The sequence below is a fragment of the Stegostoma tigrinum genome, chromosome 1 (assembly GCF_030684315.1).
Source record: "Stegostoma tigrinum isolate sSteTig4 chromosome 1, sSteTig4.hap1, whole genome shotgun sequence".
Lineage (NCBI taxonomy): Eukaryota > Metazoa > Chordata > Chondrichthyes > Orectolobiformes > Stegostomatidae > Stegostoma > Stegostoma tigrinum.
Window position 1 is genome coordinate 45906777 of NC_081354.1, and position 13202 is coordinate 45919978.

Consider the following 13202-nt stretch of genomic DNA (forward strand, 5'->3'; position numbering starts at 1 on the left):
TATTGTCAAGGCCTCAATCCTAAAAGACTATAAGATGTTTGAGCAGAAATACACTGTTTGACCCATCGAGACTGCTCTGCTGTTCAGTCAATAAATGGCTGATCTGATAATGTTCATCTCCTTTTTCCTACCTTTTCCCCGTAACTTTTCATTCCATTACAGATTAAAAATCTGTCTCAGTCTTGAATATGCCTAATGACCCAGTCTCAACAGTTTCTGCTGCAAGGAATTCAAAAGATTTACAGCCATCTGAAAGGAGAATGTCGTCCTCATTTCTGTCTTAAATAGGTGACCCTTTACTAGGAGATTTTGCCTCTGGTCCTCAACTTTCCCACAAGGGGAAATAACTTCTCAGCATCCAGACAGCTAAGCCAGTTACAGTCTTATATGTTTACTTGAAGTTTATTTTCATTCTTCAGAACTCCACTGAATACAGACCAAATGTACTCAATTTCTCTTCATAAGACAGTCCCCCATTACCCAGAATTAGGCCATGGTGAACCTTCTCTGAGATAATGGGAACTGCAGATGCTGGAGATTCCAAGATAATAAAATGTGAGGCTGGATGAACACAGCAGGCCAAGCAGCATCTCAGGAGCACAAAAGCTGACGTTTCGGGCCTAGACCCTTCATCAGAAGCCTCTCTGATGAAGGGTCTAGGCCCGAAACGTCAGCTTTTGTGCTCCTGAGATGCTGAACCTTCTCTGGTCTGCCTGCAATGCTTGTATATGTATAAGAAAATCAAAATGAATGTTCTTGAGTAGATTTGTAGCTTGGATGCTGCTGTGGATGCTGTGATTGGTTCGCTCACCAAGCTGGTTCATTCGTTTGCCGACGTTTCATAACGCTGCTGGGTAACATCATTAGTGCAGCCTCCAATAAAGCGTGGTTGCATTTTCCTGCTTGTTGTTTAAACTCTGGGGTTTGTTGGAGTTGATTACCTGTAAACTAATGTCTGGAAACTAAGGAACCAGCATGGTGAGTGAACCAACCACAGAAACAAAAACTGTTCACGGTATTCCAGGTCCCGTGTAACTTGACCTTGTATAGTTTTTTTCAATTATTTCAATTATAGTTTTTTCCCTATTTTTGTGTTCCGTTCCCTTTGAAATAATGGCCAATGGTCCATTTGCCTTCCCTATTATTTGCTGAACTTGTACACTAGATTTTTGTGATTGTGTATGAGGACTCCCAAATCCTTCTCTGCTGTAGCTTCTTGCAGCCTTTGTCTAAATTATATTCAGATGGCATCTTTGCAATTTAAAATCTTTTACCCTGACATTTGCACCCTCATGATTCAATATGATTTCCTGGGATCCACAAAAATCCTGCACCTCTCCAATCAAATCTTGGAAACGCCTCCACCTTTCTTCTTCCTGATCCCTCCCCTTTGTCTCAGTGTTCACCAGACTCAACCACTCACCTATAATTTAAATGGACCACCTAAATTAGTGCACTACATTTTAACAAGCTCTAAATCAGATTGTGCACGTTTTTTATTTGCTGTCAGCTTAATCTTGAAGTTCTGACTTTAGTTGGATAAATTGTGATTTAATAAGAATTTGTGGCCTGAAAATGTAGGGAAAAGACATTCCTGTCACTGGAAGTCAAGAATCCTGGATCAGTTCTGACTTCATCTCTTAAACTCAACCCACCATCAGGAACTAATGTTTTGTGTCCTGTCTGAATATTCAGCCCATACCGTACAGTTCCCAGTTCTGCTAGCACTGTTAAGTTCTGCTCTAGGATATACTTGAACACACAAATAGTAGTAGATGTTTGGAACTCTCTTCTACAAACAGTGTTTAGCGCTAGATCAATTGTAAATTTTAAATCAGAAACTTGAATTTTTAATATCCAAAGGTATCACGAGTTACGGGCAAAAACATTAATGTGACATTACATCACAGATAATCCATAATTTCATCTAATGGTAGAGTAGGTTTTTGGGATGAAATAGTTTACTCCTACGTTCCTACAGCTGGCTTTGAGTCATTGTAAAAAAATGTATATGTTGACTTGATTTGACATATGTTTACAAAGATAAGTTGACTTTTGAGTGAGAAGAAAATTGACAATCATGAAATTTGGTTGAAATACTTTCTTAAGGGATATGAATAATACATTAATAAATAGTGATACACAGACTGCCTGAAGGCAATGAGTTTGAAAACTTTCTAATTTGGTGTTTGCAGGTGAGGTTTACATTTTGGCAAGCAGCAAGAGTGTGACAGAAGCACATAGTGGAAAGGTTTACAAATTGATTGACCCAAAAAGGTACAGTGCTGGCTTGTATTCATGGAACACATTTCAGTTTATACACCAATCAGTTTCATTATATTAGCAGCTGATATAAAGAATGGGTGAAAATAACACAGATAGCAACATTCAGCTATTAAATTATGAGAGTAAAAGATCATCTCACATCTGTGTTTTGTTAACCATTTAATCTTAGGCACAGGTAAAGCATATATCATTGTATCTGAGGTAGGAAAGCCTCAGAATTTGAGAATAAATCTTTATGCATTTCACGTTAACGACATAGTTAAAGAAAATTCAAGGAGGATTAAAATGAGCTCCTATTTTTAGTAGCATCTGATGTTCAATCTATGTTTTATAATGTTGCAGTTGAATTTGCTTGTTCAAAAGCCAAGGGAGCAGAACTAAATGTCAGTTTCATCAATTATGGTTATGAATCCATAAAACAATGATGATTACATATTACTTTTACTGACATAGATCATTATAAAGTAGTTATCTAGACATCAAGGCTTTTTTAAAATTTACACTCAAATGTATAATATGATGCATATTCAATAATTTGAGGCGATCCTGTCTCCCATGCTGAGTAATTTGAAATGTTTCGTAACTATCGGCTCAGAACAGCCAAGTTTATTTTCAGTATTTTTATAGTTTTACTGTAGATCATTATTAATTATAACCTCCTGTCATCCTTGATGCATTTTTGACATCATTGATTTCTAACAGGAGATGTCTGGTCTCAGGTTTGCAATGTTTATGATTGACAACATTCGTCATATCTTTCACTGTTGTTATATTTTATAGAATCGTAGAATCCCTACATAGAACATTGCAGCACAGTACAGGCCCTTCGGCCCTCGATGTTGTGCCGACCTGTCATACCGATCTCAAGCCCATCTAACCTACACTATTCCATGTACGTCCATATGCTTATCCAATGACAACTTAAATGTACCTAAAGTTGGCGAATCTACTACCGTTGCAGGCAAAGCGTTCCATTCCCTTACTACTCTCTGAGTAAAGAAACTACCTCTGACATCTGTCCTATGTCTTTCACCCCTCAATTTTAAAGCTATGCTCCCTTGTGCTTGCCGTCACCATCCTAGGAAAAAGGGTCTCCCTATTCACCCTATCTAACCCTCTGATTATTTTATATGTCTCAATTAAGTCACCTCTCAACCTTCTTCTCGCTAATGAAAACAGCCTCAAGTCCCTCAGCCTTTCCTCGTAAGACCTTTGCTCCATACCAGGCAACATCCTAGTAAATCTCCTCTGCACCGTTTCCAAAGCTTCCACATCCTTCTTATAATGCGGTGACTAGAACTGTACGCAATGTGGACACAGGTTTTTCAGTCCATCGAGTCACATCAACCCTCTGAACAGCATCCCACCCAGATCCACCACATCCCAGTAATCCTGGATATCCCATAGCCAATCCACCTGGCCTGCACATCTTTGGATTCGGGGAGGAAATCAGAGCACCTGGGGTAAATCCACGCATATATAGGAGAATGTGCAAACTCGACATAGACAGTCACTCAAAGGTAGAATTGAACCCGGGCCCCTGGCGCTGTGAGGCAACTTGCTAATTACTGAACCACCATTTCACCCCCCCCCCCCCCCCCCCAAAATATTTGTACCTTACATTGGTGATAGTGGTGGTAAACTTCAAGAATTTGTGTGAACATGTGGGGTTAAATTTTTATCCAGTGCAGAGGTGTCTTTTGATGTGCAAATAGCCACACTTGATTTTTTTAAGAAGAAATCTGATTTTATTCCATTTTGCTACCCTGCCCCATTTTCCATAAGAGCATTCTAGAACATTTTGAAAGAAGGTGAGAGGTGTTTTTATACTTTCAGATGTCACTATTGGATTTAGTATTGTCATGTAGATGTGTTGTTAATACAGTGATTGATTATACAGATCCATCTTTTAAATGATGCTTGTATGAACCAGCATTCTGTGTTTGTTCATATATATTACAGTGCATTTTCAATGGAGACATAATGCAATGAAAAATGTTACAAAGTGCCCCATCAAGTTGTCCCGTCATCTTTTCTGCTAAGACTTAAATGGTTTTGGCTGATGTAGAAAAAAATGGTTTTGATTCTTGAAAAGATCTAACCTCTTTCACCCTTGCATCAATTGGAAGATACTTTGTTTTGAAACTGAAGTGAGCACCTTCTGGTCATTCCATTCAAAAGAGCATTATTATTTGGAAAGCTTTGGTCATTATCAGTGCTCAGACATGTTTCAAGTGCTAATGGTTTTTCAGCACAATGCATGTTTTTTTTTCCATTTGTCTCAGAATGAGTAACAGTTTCAAGCAGTTGTAATAACAAAATTCATTCTTTGTGGTTTCTCGTTGACACAGTTAACAGGATTACAAATAATACAAATTTTGTTTAAATAGCAGAATGCAAGCTTTCTCTATACTTCTATTAAATGGTGGGAGATTTATTTTTTCCCATAATTGTTTATCTATTCATATTGCATGTAATCAGAGGACTTTACACAAGTATGTAGGGGGCAGGAGGCTGTGGGGGAGATTCAAGAGTTGCTGAGGTGGAATGGGCCATCTGAGGGGCCATGGGATGGTGAGATAACAAGGTGTGGAGCTGGATGAACACATAGGCCGAGCAGCACCAGAGGCGCTGGAAGGCTGACACTTCAGGCCTAGACCCTTCTTTGGATGGAGGGAATGCAAATGGTGAGGAGTGAGATTTGGTGGGGGTGTGTCTTCAACCCCTGTGTCAAGCTGGGATACTGTACTGAGGAATTGCGATGGGACACTCTTTGGCTCACCTCCAAAAATACAGTCTTCATGCCCTTCAACATGGTCCACAAGTTGCACTGTGAACCTGACTGTTAAACAAATTAAAATGGCACATGAAATTGCACAGGTGTGCACTTTGTATGTTATCAAAGTGTGCAGTTAGGTTTTCCTAAACCCAGCGGTAGGTTTGCTTTTAGTTGCATATTTTAATGCAGTTCTAGTAATCAGTTCTCGATAAAGTACTTCATAATATACATGATTTAGAGGTGGGTGGTTGATATATGTACAATTGATTTAAAAACTGTTTTCAGAGTAAAAATCATGAGGCAGAGAAGCTATGAGTCACAATACTAATGTACCAATTTCACTTTTATTATAATCTGAAATTCAACTATGTACAGTTTACTAAGGCATATCTACTCTCAGAATAGGCATTGGTTTCTTTATTTCACTGTGCCTAAAGAAGCAAAGCAGCTAAGCACAGGGATTGGGAAGTTCAAAATGAAGAAATAACATAAATTTATTTTAGGACTGCAGATCCTGATTTGCTATAATCAAAACACTGAACTGTCTATATGTATTTCATCATTTCATACATAAGCCCCATTTGATCCTTATAATTGTTGCAAAAAAGAACTGCAGCTCCCTAAAATTTATTTAAATTTTTTCAATTGTTGTGATAGTGCTAGGCATTAACCTCTAATTTGGAGCAGCAAATTTTTAAGGGTTTCCCACATAAGTTTTATTTAACACGAGGGCCTGAATTTTCTCTATAAGAATGTGGCCCAAATGTTCTGATTTTGGTTCCAGGTAGGGTTCGCTAATGGGAATCAGGTCACCAGCTCCATGACAGATACAGATGCTGCCAGATGTGAAGTAAGCAGCATAAAAGGCCAGCTCTAGTGCTTTGGGACTCATAAGGAAATGAAACAAATTTATTCCTCATCACTCTCGCTCTCTTACTCACACAGTGTCCACATATCCAACCTCATGATCACCACCACCCCCTGCCTGCACCGACCCCCACCCCCACCCCCCGTGGATCTACATACTGCTTTTGATACAAAAGAAGATATAATATTATTTAAATGGAGAAAATCTGCAGAAAGCTACAACACAAAGGAACATTGGGAGTACTTGTGCAAGAAACACAGAAAACAAGCCATAAGGGTGCAGCAGGTAATTAGGAGATGAATGGAATGTTGGCCCTTATTTCAAGGGGGTTGGAGCATAAAAGTACGGTAGTCTTGCTGTAACTGTAGCAGTTTTGGACTTCTTATTTAAGGAAATATTCTTTCAATGGAGGCAGTTCAGAAAATGCTCACTCAGGTGATCCTTGGTATAGAGGGATTGTCTTATGAGCAAAAGCTAAATACTTGAGACAATACTCATTGGAGTTTGGAAGAATGAGAGATGATGTCATTGAAACATACAGGATTCTTAATGGCTTAACAGGGTAAATGCTGATAGGATGTTTTTCCCTCAAAGGGGACCTGAGGAACAGAATAAAAGTGTGCCAATTTAAGATGAGGGTTTTTTTCTGTCAGAGGCTTGAGACCAGATATCCTAAACTGATCTAGTCCTATTTGCCAATATTTGTCCCATATCCCTCTAACCCCTTTCAATTCATGTATTCATCCAGATGTCTCTTAAATGTTGTAGTTGTACCAGCCTTCACCACTTCCTTTGGCAGATTGTTCCATACATGCGCCACTCTCCAAGTGAAAAAGTTGTCCTTCAGATTATTTTTTTTAATCTTTCACCTCTCATTTAAACCTATCTAATTTTGGACACCCTTACCCTGAGAATAAAGACCTTGACTATTCACCAATCAATGCCCCTCAAGATTTTATAAACCTCCATAAAGTAATCCCTCAGTTTTCAATGCTCCACGGAAAAACGCTCCAGCCTATTCAGCCTCTCCCTTTTAGCTCAAACCCTTCAATCCCACCAACATCCTTGTACATCTTTTCTGAACCCTTTCAGGTTTAACAACATCTTTCCTATGACAGAGAGACCAGAATTGAATGCAGTGTTCTAAAAGTGGTCTAATCAATGTCCTGTACAGCTGCAATATGATGTCCCATCTTCTATACTCGAGGCTGTGGGACAGAGTCCTTGCAAAATAAATAAATTCTTGATCAGTTGAGAAACACGGGAAGGTAGATGTATGGAATATCAGATTAGCCATGATCCTTTCGAATGGTGGAGCAAACTCAAGGAATCAAATGGCCTACTCCTATTCCTATTTCGTATGATTTTGATAACCAATAGCCCATCATACCCTCCATGCCAACCTATGCAACTGTACAATCCTATAATTATTGCCCTCAGTCTTATGATAACAGACAGAAAGGCTAATGGCAACAGGCAGAATGAAATAGCAGGCAATTTTTTTTTAAACTGCAGATTTTTTTTCTTTCAAGACCAAGGGATTGAAATGCCTTTATAGCTTGACACTTCCACGGAATTTAAATGCCATGACTGTTTGATACTTCCAATGAACATATGAACTTCTGATACCAGCCATATCTAATTTTAACAAGTCCATGTGGCTTCCAAGAAGGTAACTCTCCAAAAAGTTTCCTATTTCTCCAAAGGACTGCAGTAAGTTTAGACCTTTTCCTGAAAATGTAAAACACCAAGATGTGTTTTGGGCATCCCACTATTGAAAACTGGATCTGTTTGAAGGCAGCAACACTTTAACACATGCAACTGCCTTCATGACCCACAGAAGTGAAATCTATAACTGCCCAACCTCTCCACAACAAAAAAAAGTCAGCCTCAGGGACAGGGTTTCTGTAATCAGGACTTGGGCTCCATTTTGGTTAAGCTGAAAACCCACTCTGAACTTTACAAGAATTTATGCCACAATGTACTAACAGCAACATTATCCAAACCTGAGCTGCCTCGAGTGAACAGATATTAAACATTCACCTACAATTGTGGATCTCTTGATTACGAATTGCCAACATGCATTTGGAACCTGCTCTGCCATTCAATGAGGTCATGGTTCAGCTGATTTTTAACCTCAACTCTCAGCATTCCTGAAAATCCCTGATAATCTTTTATCCCTTGGTAATCAAGAACCTATCAACATCTGTATTGAAAAATATTCAAATATTCTGCATTCACTGCATTTTGAGAGAGAGAATTTCAAAGATTTTGAACCCTCTGTGGGAGAGGTTTTTTTCTCATCTATGTCTTAAACAGGCAATTGTTTATATTTAAAATATGACCACAATTCAAGATTCTCCACAAGATGAAACATCCTTTCCACTTCCACCCAGTTAAGTGCCTTCAGGATCTTGTATGTTTCCATAAAGTTGCTTCTAGCTCTTCTAACCTCCAGACGATACAGACCTAGCCCATCTAGCGTTTCCTAATAAGGCAATCTGTTCATTCCTGATATTAATCTATTAAACCTTCTCTGAACAGCTTCCAATGCATTAACATCCTTCTGTAAGTACAGTGACTAATACTGTACAGGGTGCACTGAATGCACTTTCACCAATGTACTGTGTAACTTAAACGTCACTATTCTCTTTGAAATTAAACATAACATTCTATTAGCTTTCTCCATTATTTGGTATAGCTGTACACTAAATTTATGTAGCTCACACAGTAGTGCACTTAAATCTCTCTGCATCTCAGAGTTTTGCACCCTCCCATCATTTACATAACATGTTTCTTCTTTTTCATTCTTTCTGCCAAAATGGACAATTTCACTGCATTCCATGTTATACCATTTGACAGATCTTTGCCGAATCACTTTATCTATAACCCTTCATAAGCTTCTTTTGTTCTTTTCACAACTCACTTTCCTATCTATCTTTGTGTCATCGGCAAATTTAGCTACCATACCTTTGGACCCTCCATCCAAATTATTTCTATAAAATGTAAAGTGTTGACACCTCAGCACTGATCCCTGAAGCACACCACCTATAATATCCTGCTGACCTGAAAATGACCCATTTATTCCTACTCTCTGATTCCTGTTAGTCAGCCAATGTTTCATCAATGCCAACATTTTATACTGAACACTTCAGCTTTTATTTTCTGCAATAATCTTTTGATGTGACACTTTATAAAATGCTTTCTGGAAATCTAAGTACAATACTTCTACTGGTTCCTCCTTATCAACAGTACAAGTTACTTCTTCAAAGAACTCTATTATAATAAATTAGTTAGATATGATTTCCTTTTGACAAAAGCATATTAGCTCTGTCCAATTACCTTTAACTTATTCAAGTTCTTTATGAGAACATAAGAAATAGGAGCAAGTGTAGGTCATCTGGCCTATTGAGCCTGCCCATATTCAGTAAGATTATAGCTGATCTTTTTGTGGACTCAGTTCTACTTACCTGCCCGCTCACCATAACACTTAATTCCTTTACTGTTAAAAATCTTTTGCCTTAAAAACATTTAATGAGATAACCTCAACTGCTTCAATGGACAGGGAATTCCCCAGATACATTACCCTTGCAGTGAAGAAGTACCTTCTCAAATCAGTCCTAAATCTGCTATCCCTTATTTTGAAGCTATGCCCCCAGCTCTAATTTCAACCACCAGTGGAAACATCCTCCCTGCTTCTACATTATCTATTCCTTTCATAATTTTAAATGTTTCCGTAAAATATCCCCTCATTCTTCTAAATTCCAAAGAGTATAGTCCTAGTCTACTCAATCTCTCCTCATAAACCAACACTCTCAACTCTGGAATTAACCCACTGAACCTCCTCTGCCTGACCTCCGGTGCCAGTACATCCTTTCTAAAGTAAGGGGACCAAAACTATACACAGTACTCCAGGCGTGGCCTTACCAGCACCCTGCACAACTGCAGCATAACATCCTGATTTTTAAACTCTAGCCCTCCAGCAATGAAGGACAGTATTGCATTTGCCTCTTAATTACTTACTGCACCTACGAACCAACTTTTTGTGATTCGTGCACAATGACACCCAGGTCCCTCTGCACAGCAGCATGCTACAATTTTTTACCATTGAAATAATAATCCATTTTGATGTTATTCCAACCAAAATGGATGACCTCACGTTTATCAACATTGTTCTCTAGCTTCCAGCCCCTAGCCCACTCACTTAACCTATCTACATCCCTCTTCACTCATCTTAAGTGTCATCTCTGAACTTTGCCAGGCTACACTTGGTCTCTAACACTAACTCATATGTGTAGTTTGTAAATAATTGCAGTCCTAACACTGATGCCTGAGGTATACCACTAGGCACTGATGTCCGACCAGAAAAGCACACGTTTATCCACACTTTATGCTTTCTGTTAGTTGAACAGTCTTCCATCCATCTGTAAGGCTGCATACTTTTATCTTATGTGGCAGCCTTTTCTGCAGTACCTTGTCAAACACCTTCTGGAAATCCAGATACACCACATCCACCTATTCACTGTTGTCCATCGTACTGGTAATGTCATCAAAGAATTCCAGTAAAAAGCCTTTCATAAGCCTTTAGTTCTGCACTTTCCCTATTACAAATGTTAAGTTAATTGGCCTGTAGATTCCTGTTTCCTGTCTTCCTCCCTTTTTGAATACAGGATTTACATTAGATATTTTCCAATCCAAAGGAAACATCCCCAAATGTAATGAATTTTCGAAAATTAAAACCAACACTAGCTACTTCTTTTGAAACCCTAAGATGAAATCCATCACGACCTGCGGACTTGACAACTCACCATTCCAATAATTTACTCAGTATTGCTTCCCTGGTAGTTGTAATGTTCTTGACTTCCTCCTTTTAATTCCTGATTTGCAGCTATTTCTGGGATGCTACTTATATGCTCTTCGTTCAGTTTGCCTATCATCACTTTATCCTCTATTTCTAATTCCCCAGAATCATTTTCTATTCTTATATACATATCTGAAAAACTTTTCTGATCTATTTTTATATTTTTGTCTAATTTACTTTTGCACTCTAATTTTTCTCTCTTCATTAATCTTTTAACCGCAGATTACAGATCTATCTCTTAGATTTTTCGTGAGTGTTGGAATGTTTCTACTCTGCGCTTCTGTCCCTTAAATGTTTGGCACAGCATTTCAATTGTCCTATCCCTTAATCTAAATTGCTACTCCACTTTCACTAGCTCTGTTTTCTGGACCTCAGAATTGCTCATATTTAAATTCAAAATAGTAGTTTTGGATCCACACTTTTCTCCCAGAAACTGTATGTAAATTTCAGTCATATTGTGGTCAGCGCTACCAAGGGGCGGTTGGTAATTATTCCTAGCTCATTGCTCAAAGCTAGGTCTAGTATAGCGCACTTTCAGGTTGGTGCCACACAATGTTGAGCTAAAAAATTGTCCCAAAAACATTCATTGATTTCTTTATCTTGACGACTTCTTCCTATCTAATTTTTCAGGATGCTGGTTAGAATTGCCATGATAGTTCTGAGGAAGGGTCACTGAGCCCAAAATGTTCACTCTGTTTTCTCCTTCACAGATGCTGCCAGACCTGCTGAGCTTTTCCAGCAACATTAAGGATGCTGTAAATCAGGAACAAAAACACAGTTCTTACAGTTTTTTATGATAATTGCTATACCCTTTTGACAATCTCCCATTATTTCTTCCTTGATATCTGTCCTTTCCTACTATATAGGGGGGGCCAGTGCACAACTTCCACAAATAACCTCTTGTATTATCATTCCTCATTTCTTTCCAGACTGCTTCTATATCCTGGTTTCTTGAATTCAGGTTATCTCTCTATTGTGCCAAAATATCATTACTAAAGCTACTCCTCCACACTTTCCAAATTTCCTGTCCTTCCTGAAGGTAACATGCCCTTCAATATTTAGATCCCAATCTAAGTCATCCTACAGCCACATGTCAAAATTTATTCATCTCAGATTGTACTACTGCCTCTCAGTGGGGCTGAAATATGGTACCGTCCTGAAGCAAAACAGTATTTTCAGGATGAGGCAGCATTTCAGCTAGCTGAGGAACACCTCCCCAATACTTGCATAGCCATCAGTCATCCACAGTGTTGGTTGTCAGCTTGAGCCTTGTTGTTGCAAAAATATTTGAAAGCTGTTCGGCGTGTATAGCTATTTTGCAGTCTTTTCTATGTCTATCTCTGTTCTCTCTCTCTCTCTCTCGCACCACATTGGCAACTCCAACCTAGGTCAGCAGGATTGCCAGTCTTTCAATGATGGAGGGCCTGCTATTAGCCCTCTAGCATCAGTAGCCCATTTGCCTTTCTCAATTATTCAGCAAATACAGATCCTGGTTGATAATTGACATGTTCATTAAAAATAGCTGTGGGCATTGCGTGCCAAGACAACATGGGCTGAGAACCCAGAAGTGCACCCGACACCAGCATTCCAACCCCAGAACATAAGGTGCAACTGCTGAAGTTTGGAAGGAGTGAGCAGTTCCCAACTTGCATGCAGTTGATTCATGCTCCAACAACCCAACAGTAGTCTCCTAGGGTGGAATTTTCTCAGCTACTGAAAGACTTGAGCTCCGATGGAAAAGTTAGGAAAATCGGGTGATTGACACGAAGGAGATTTCCAGTGCCAACAGCAAAATGTCCCACTTTTCAGCCAAATGTTGAACATGAAATGAGAATCTCATCAGTAAGCAGTGAGCACCATTTGCATGCATTAGCACTCAGTAACTTTAAATGAGGCAAGATTAAATAATATGCAAATTCCTATTCTCCCACCTGTCCAATAGAAACTAGACAAGGACAATTCCTGACGTGAAAATCAGAATGGTTACCTGGAAAACTCAGTTTGCCTATTGCTCCTCTGGATGATCAATGATGGCCCCAGTATGTGGATGATGAAGAATTTAGTAAAACTAATACTTTGTCACTTCAAAGAGCTTTGTTAGATTTTCCCTTACTGGAATTGTCTGCCACTTGCATGCATATGGCACGGATTCATTATTAAAGAAATTGCAGATGAAGATAAATGCCACAATCATCAGTGAACATATCAGCTCTATTCCTATGATGGAGGAAAGGTCAGTGATGAAACAGCTGAAGATGGTTGGTTTTAGGACACTGCTGTGAGAAACTATGCAGCAATTTTCAAGACTTAGATTTGTTTAAGAAAGTAAAAATTTAAAATGTAAATCACGAATAATTGTTTGATTCCCCTTTACATCTAACTTCTTATTCTTCCTTAACAGAATGTCT

At 38.8% G+C, this 13202-nt stretch overlaps 1 protein-coding gene across 4 annotated transcripts in view; it reads left to right on the top strand.

Moving 5' to 3' along the window:
• Window positions 1-13202, top strand: part of hhip (hedgehog interacting protein) — a 181520-nt gene that overhangs the window by 118178 nt on the left and 50140 nt on the right. For 3 of the 4 annotated variants that reach the window (XM_048545802.2, XM_048545816.2, XM_048545809.2), the window contains exon 11: window positions 2196-2277. The exons of the other annotated variant lie outside the window; for it this stretch is intronic. In XM_048545802.2, the coding sequence (XP_048401759.1) occupies window positions 2196-2277 (82 nt within the window). The remainder of the gene's footprint in view (window positions 1-2195; window positions 2278-13202) is intronic. 4 annotated transcript variants of the gene reach the window in all.